At 40.5% G+C, this 7,879-nt stretch overlaps 2 protein-coding genes across 5 annotated transcripts in view; one reads left to right on the forward strand and one right to left on the reverse strand.

Moving 5' to 3' along the window:
• Positions 1 to 5,512, forward strand: part of lsp1a (lymphocyte specific protein 1 a) — a 36,724-nt gene extending 31,212 nt beyond the window's left edge. For all 3 annotated transcript variants that reach the window (XM_023429142.2, XM_087180088.1, XM_023429141.2), the window contains one exon: positions 4,846 to 5,512. In XM_023429142.2, coding sequence (XP_023284910.1) covers positions 4,846 to 4,868 — 23 coding nt within the window. In that variant the 3' untranslated portion in view covers positions 4,869 to 5,512. The remainder of the gene's footprint in view (positions 1 to 4,845) is intronic.
• Positions 883 to 7,879, reverse strand: part of prr33 (proline rich 33) — a 7,965-nt gene continuing 968 nt past the window's right edge. For both annotated transcript variants that reach the window (XM_023429139.2, XM_023429140.2), the window contains exon 3: positions 883 to 4,382. In XM_023429139.2, coding sequence (XP_023284907.1) covers positions 1,191 to 4,367 — 3,177 coding nt within the window. In that variant the 5' untranslated portion in view covers positions 4,368 to 4,382 and the 3' untranslated portion in view covers positions 883 to 1,190. The remainder of the gene's footprint in view (positions 4,383 to 7,879) is intronic.

A 7,879-nucleotide genomic window follows, 5' to 3' on the forward strand; every position in this document is an offset into this window, starting at 1 on the left:
TTTTTTTTTTTCTTTCATCTCATACTTTTCTCTCGTCTTACGTTTGAACCAATCACAGAGAAGCAGACGGAGATGAAAAGATGAAGGAGATTGTGTAAAAGAGACTAAAGCTCAAGTACGAGGAAGATAATCTTAATATACTGTTCCTTCATCTATTCATTGAACAACTGCTTTTTATGATTTTCATAATAAATTCAACAATAAATAAATTCCTTTTTTTCTGCTTGTGCTTTGCTACATTTGGATGTTAACTTTGTGACATAAACTAGTTATAATTAATGTTAAAGCTTCTACAGATTTAAATAATCTCGCTCTTCTCTGCCTTTTTGATCCGTCCCCGCCAAAGCCAAATATAAAAATCAAAATGGTCTTAAAATGTTAATTCATTGTGACTTTAAGAAGGTTCATTCATAAAACACAACCACCTACAACCTAAAAAAAAAAGAAAAAAATGAAATTCAAATAAATAATAATAAATAATTCAAATGTCAAGTCACTCTACATATGCATCCGTTAACTAGTGAGAGGTCTTACCCTGAGGCAAGTAGCACCATTTTGAATAAAATTGGATATTTGAGTGAAAAAAGAGAAATTTTCAATGTCAGATATTTGTCTTAAAATCATTAAGTCTTATTTTTTTCTTTCTTTCTATCTATAGAAATACACATATTTTAATTATTAGTTATTTGCTAGAAGTTGACTTATTTTACTAAAAAACAACTTTGAGCTTTATAACTTTCTAAATCTTGAGTGAGCTGCTGCAAATAAATAATCAGTCTCGATTTTCTTTACAGTAACTACATATTTTCAAATCCATAACGTACTCAACAGTTTATATTTATTGTGAACGTGATGAAAAAAAATAAATGAGAAGCTCTGAAATTACGTAAAACACAAAGGCTTTAATCTGATGTGACGTCCGAATGACTTTAAGACAAATGTAGCTCTCCCTTCTCCAAGCTAATCCACAAACACAAACATTTAACATCCAGACAACCAGTCACACAGATGCGACACAAAGCATTTGTCAAGTATAAAGTTAAGGTCGAATTTTCTACAACGCTGCCACACAGTGTCATTCGTTTTAACACAGAAACTAAGACTCCAGACCTGTACATGATTTCTGTTGCTAAGATTTCTGCACCTGTACATTAAACATTTTCATCTCGTCGCTTCACATTAGATGTAGCTTAAGTATAAGTGAACCCTCTCGCCGTTCTGTTAAAGTCTTTTGGTTCCTCTTCTTTACCTTTTCGCCCAATCAGACCCATTTCAAACACAGTCGATATTTTCGTCACCGGCCTCGACGCCGCTTCTTTAAGCTTTTTAGCGTCAAACTTTGGACTAAAAAGCAGCACGGGCAGCCGGAACGCAAACGAAGGTATCTCTTTCAGCTCGTCCTTTATCTCCTCCGTCTTCTCCTCCTCACTTTTGTTCAGCTCGATCTGATGCATGATGTTCTCTTTGGTGGAAAACATTTGGAAGAGGACAGCGTCCCACATCTGCGTTGCCTTGGGAGTGTCATTGTTTTGGTTCTCGTCCTGAGTGCCGGGCTTGTCGTCGGCCTTCTCGTCAGCCTTTTTCACCTTGTCCTGGTCCTGATCAGCGGTCTCTTTCTGAGAGCCAATCTCTGGAAATTTGGGTTCCTCCTGCTCCACCACCATGTGCTTCTTGAGTCGGGACCAACCGCTTGGTCTCAGTTTCACTCCCTTCGGTTTTTGCATGACCTTAAGAAGGGGCTCGGCTGCTGGGAGGAACTTGTCGCCTTCCTTTTTCTCAAGCACAGATTTAACTGCTGGTTCTGCTTTCTTATCATCACTTTCTGTTGATTGAACGGCAGGTACTTTAGCAGGCGCTGCAGAGCTTGGCTTTGCACCTTCGGCTTTAGTCCTGGTGGCAGTTACAGGTTTCACCGGCTCTTTTGGTTCCTGCTTTTGTGGAAGCTTCTGTTCAGCAGTGTGGACTTTATCTTTGCCTAAAAGTTTCCTCACTGCCATCAGAGGATCTTTATCACCGCCTTTGGGCAGAGGATGTTTGACTTCTGGAGTTTTTGGTTTTGGTTTGACGACTTCTTGGACTGGTGTTTGCACCTTCTGTTTCTCTGGTGTTTTCACCTCTGCTGTTGGAGGTTTCACCTTTGGTGCTTCCTGGATCACCTTTTGTTCTTGTTTCACTGTAACATGACTGGATATGATACTTGTCTCTTGTGTTGACGTTGTTCCTGAGGTGTCAGATGGTTGTGAAACAACAATAATAGGGATTGCAGGGGTGGTGGGAACCTTCTCATCTCTCACATGGGGTTTATTTACATCTTCTTTGACTTTAGACACCTCAGCTGTTGAAGGTGCTTTCACAGAAGGTTCTTGGCTCAGTGTTTTCAATTCTGCTGATCCCTCATTTTTAGCTGTAACCTCCTCTTGAGTTGGCGTCTTAGAACTCAAGATACCAAATGCTGGAGAGTAAGTTTTGATTCCACCATAAGCAGCATATTCAGCTGGTGTCAATCCACGATAACCAGACTTTGACTTTTGAGCCGCTTGGGTTGGAGTTTTAGGTCTCTGAAAGGCTACAGGTGATACACCAGTAGGTGTTTTTGGTCTTTTAAACCCAGGTGATGTGGTCATAAGTCGGGATGCCTCAAATGTTGGAGTCTTAGGCCTCTGAGAGCCGTAAGAAGTCACTGCTGGTTTTGTTGGCTCAGATGTAGGAGTTTTAGGTCTTTGAGAGGCAGTTGGAGCAGCTGGGATCTTTGTCAGAGCAGGCTCTGATTTTGACTTTGTTAGACTTTGCTCGATTGGTTTAGCTGCAGGTGTCACGTCTGAATGAATGTCCCCATTCAGTAGTGTTTCTGCAGGCTTAGGTTCAGTAGTCGTCACACGTTGGGAAGCAGACAAACTACTCGCAGTAGAAGCCATTTTAGGTGTTCTTGACCTCTCTGGCTCTACTGTGATAGGTGACACCGCAAACAAGAGAGGATTAGGTCTTGAGATTTCAAAGACAGGTGTTGTAGCCCGGGTCACATGGTACGCTGGGGTTTTAGGCCGTCCTGCTGAAGTTCTTGATATCTGGAACTCATAAGTTGGAGTTTTAGCTCTGATTTCAGACGTTGGAGTAACTGTTTTGATTTCACATGTTGGAGTAACTCTATTGGTTTCAGGGGACAGAGTAACTTTTTTAGTTTCAGGTGTCAGAGTAAGTCTTTTGATTTCAGGTGTTGGAGTTACTCTTTTGATTTCACGTGTTGGGGTTACTCTTTTAATTTCACATGTTGGGGTTACTCTTTTGACTTCAGGGGTAGGCGTTATGACCGCATTGATCTCTGCTGTTGGTGTAGTGCCTCTTTTAATTTCTGAAGTTGGCGTTTTTCTCTGGGGATCTGTGCCCAACAAAGAAGTCTGAGCCGTCTGTGTCGTACCTCTTTTGACCTCGGACATGGGAGTCAAATCTTGTTTTGTTTCTGCTGGTATTTTACTTTGAGGTAATGTGCTGCCAATGGCAGTTAATTCATAAGTGTCGTATACCGGTGGGGTCCTGGATGTCTCGTAGTAGGATGTGCTCGCCGTGTACATCCTAATTTGAGGGACATCAAACATCGGTCTGGGTGACCTTGAGGGTTCTGTTGCTTTGAATGTTGGACGAGGACTTCTGGATTTGACGAGCGGTGTCAACACAATGAGAGGTCGAATTATAGCTTGACCTCCTGCTCCTGGATATGGAGCCGGACCCGGACTTTTTGGCTGTGGGGTTGCTACAGCTGCAGCAGGTCTAAGACCAGCATGACTTTCAGGAAATGTGCTGAAAGCTGGCTTTTTCACCTCAGCAGCTAGTACTGTCATCTCAGGCGCGGCCGAAGCTGGCAGAGATATTTTGGGTACCGCTGGCTGGACGACTGGCCCCACAGCTGGTGAGACCCCAGAATGGTAGGCTGGTGCAGAATATGAAGAAACTGTGGTGACATGCTGCGAGTAAGAGTACGAGGGGACTGCCACTGTTTGAGGCGAATAACTTGCTCCTCTGCCGTAAGCTGCACGCTGCGGGTAAGGGGACGCCACATGTTGATACAGCGGCCTGACGGTGAACCGTTGAGGCTGCTTGAAGCTGTAGAGGCTGTATGGTGTCTCTGGTGTCCGGGGAGGGGTGGAGTGGTCACTGTGCTCAAGGTCGGGGCTCGCTTCATTCACAGGGGAAAGGCTTGAGCGGAAATGCACTGCGGACTGCAATGTCTGAGCGGAGGCCTTTTTCTTGGCAGTTCTCTTGAGGAGCTTCTGAAGCCGAACGTTGTCCTTTCCAGGCTTGGGCAGCAAGGGAGGAGGGTACTGCTGGGAAAGCAGGCCCGGCTGGGTCACAGCACTGTAAGCGACAGCCATGAGCGCTTCAGCACCCTGTGGAAAGAAAAGCAAAAACTGTTGGAAAAAAGGTTCATTCATAATGATATTTCAACTTTATTTTAATCTTACATTTTTATCTTGGATTGTCACATAGTTTAAGTAGCAGTGAATCCCATGTATGTTTATATATTATATAAACCATTTGGTTCCTCATCTTCAGTATCTATCTCTTCAATCACATCAAACTGCCTGTCTGTCCTCAACTGAAATTCTGTGGGTTTACAGAAAACGTCCTTTTTCAACAGGAAATGCATCGTGTTAAGAAAGTAAATACTCCATTTCATTGGTCCGTTCAGAAGGCCTAAAAATAATCAAATGTAAATCAATGGAAACCTTCATGTCCTAAAAGAATCAAAAATTAAAACTGTCCAAAACGTAACTAAATTACAATGTGGACAACTTTGCAATATCTATATATCTAACTTTTTTTTGTATTTTTGTCTTTTTTTTTTTGCAGATTTATATCATCGTGATTACTGAGCAGGTGTTCTCTCTACAGGTGGTTCCACCTTTATCTCACAAAAAACATCCGCTGGCTATAAAGATCGAACAGAAGCAGCTGTGCAACAGTTACAGTCTCATTATTTCATCAATATCCAATAAATCACCTTTTCCGTCTCTCAGTTCGTACAAACTCTGCAGCTCAAATCCAAAAGAATCTGATCATCAAATGCTTGTTTTTGTATCTTCTGACATTCCCTTTCTATTATGATGTATATATATCTGACTGTGAGCTTTACTGTGTCTGTTTTCTGTTTAGATTAATCATTCCTAATGACTGCCCCTTGTATGATGTTGTAGAGGGAAATTTAAAAGTCTTTTGAATATAAGAAGTTTACATTTTCCAATCAGGTAGAATTGAAAGATCACACAGTGTTATATGTCATCTATTCTACACTTCCACTTCAGCTAAAGAACAATCTGAAACATCAGTATCATGTAGACACCTGATCTGTACAATCAAACTTCCTGTTTATGTTTTAGTTTAACCCACTGGTTCCTTCAGCTCTGTCTCTGGACTGCTGCCGACATTTTTCATCTTCAATGTCCATTTACTGAGATTCCTGCTTGTACGTGTTTGTAACCTCTTTTCTTAAATAAATTAAAAATAATTTTCTACTTCATCAGAGCCCTCCATTTTGTCTCATTCTGCTGATCAAATGTTCACTACTCTTATTCCTCTAGAGCAACACACCTTAACAACTACAGTTTCTTTTTGAGTAAAATCATCAGTGGAGATTCATGGTCCCCAGAGGATGAATCCAAGTGGTTTTCATGACCCCTTTATCTTTTTTGTTGCACCACCATCAGGCCAAATTTTCCTCTGCTACATAAAAATCATCTAAATCTTAAAATGAAATTTCCCGCTCCCCAGATGATGAACCCTTAATTTTATTGCCCCTATGACATCTTCAGGACCAACTTTATATTTTAGCTCATCTGCTGGGAAAGACTGGCTGTACTGATGTTACTGAAATTTAATAAAATTCATTACTTATTATCTGTTTGAAATGTTTTAGAAATAAAGTATTTTACAAAATACAAAAAAAACAACACTGTAAAGATCAGACTGGAATAAAAAAAATAATAAAAATAAAATGCAATGTACCACATGGAATTAGTGCAATATAAATACAGAATAAAAACAAATTATGATCATCTATCATCTAAAAATGACTTCCTTTGAAAAGATTTAAAGATGAGCCACAAGAAGTTCTTTAATCCTAAAAACCAGTCATTTGGTTTGAATAGATTTCCACACAGTTACATAACATGTGTCCTAACTTCCACACACATGTACAGAGGATGACTCATCCTGTCTGTGTGAGTGCTGTATATAAAACGGACGAGCTGCTGCTGCTGCTGCCTGAAAAACCAACAGGAGCATCAGGCTGAACTCCTCCTGGATGATGTTACTGCCTCACAGCTGATCCTGAAGCTTTTACTCTGCCTAATTTTAGTTTGAAGGCAGAGAGGACGCCGGCCAATCACCTGCTTCCCTTTTTTAAGACTCCTGGCTTTTTACAGGCTGCATCACTTTCCCGAAAACAGTAAATCAGAGTGCTGTGATGGAGCCTGTGCAGCTTCCGCTGCCTCCAGGGAATCAAAAAACAAACAAACTCCATGTAACAGGAGTGATGTGAAAGATTAAGTTTCGACATCAACCACAGCTGGATAAAGTGTTGTAGGTCTTTGTGTCTTTAGGGCTGCTGTCGTCAGCTGTAGTACACATTTAGTTCAGTTCTGCTCGTGCTCAAATTAATACAACAAAATGAGACTTTACTGATACACAAAGAGGTTAAAATTTGTGAAGTGACAAAAAAAAAAAGCTATATACAATTTAGTTGTCTAAGTGCAGATATTTGTGCAAAACAAGTGTAGAAGTGTAAATCCAGCAAGAATAGGTCTGAATGATAAGTACAATATACATAATAATACATTATATTATAGTTTGTGTAATATTTTTAAAGTTCAAGAAGATTTAAGGTTTAATTTGGGATGAAAATTTCTAACCAATAAAAAAAAAATCATAATTTTCATTACCTTAAGTTGATACGACTGAATCAACCTTTTCCGTACAACACAACTAAAAGTTGGACGTAACAGCAGCGCGCCCTAAACTACGACACAATTAACGACGTACTGATGATATAGCTATTCTCAGATCTTCCCAGAGCGGTGGAGCTAAAAATGGAAAGTTTGTCCCGAGGGTCATTAAAGTTAAGTCTGTTTATCCTCTGGGGATCTAGAATATGATTAAAAAATGTAATGTTATTCTACCTGTTAGATTTTGATTTGATCTTATGTTCAAGTGGAAACTCTTTCCTGATGATAGTGTGACGGGAATGTTAGGAGGGTCACCAAAATCATTTGGTTCATCCTCTGGGTCCGTGAACATCAACAGCAAATTTAACATAGTGAGAAAATTTGCAGAGCTCTCTGTGAGGTTACAGTTTACAGGCTGAGTGTTATTTGCAGCTTTGTCACATCAGGTTCCTCTCCCTCACCCTAACCCTTCCCACATAAATACACACATATAGACGTGTATATATATCTGCCGAAGGGTGAAAGTGAATGCAGAGCATCTGACCCTGTGACATCACAGCCTGCTGACACTGGATAGGGCCTCAGAAATACTTTGTCACCAAGTCTATCCAATCAAACGAAAGAACAGGAAGTTAACAGAAACGGGTGAATAAATTGAGGCTGGAGAAACTTAGTGAAAGTTTTGTTTTGTTGAATCACCCAAAAAAGGTTCGGTCTTTAAAAATAACACTGCACACGCATCACATAACATTTGTGTTATCAATTTGAAGTTAAAATAACTTTGTGACGAACTGCCCAGAGGGTTTGTGTTGGAAATAAATTATTTCTGACATCATCATCGACTGTTTAATATCCGCAGTTTACTATGTGTGTCACCTCAGTGAAATGCAGGCCAGAGCTGGTTGTGTTTTAAAGCCCTGCCCCACCCCCCACCCTCCTGCCCC

The sequence above is a fragment of the Seriola lalandi genome, unplaced genomic scaffold (assembly GCF_002814215.2).
Source record: "Seriola lalandi dorsalis isolate HSWRI2012SDOR001 ecotype SW California unplaced genomic scaffold, Sedor1 jcf7180002054888, whole genome shotgun sequence".
Classification (NCBI taxonomy): domain Eukaryota; kingdom Metazoa; phylum Chordata; class Actinopteri; order Carangiformes; family Carangidae; genus Seriola; species Seriola lalandi.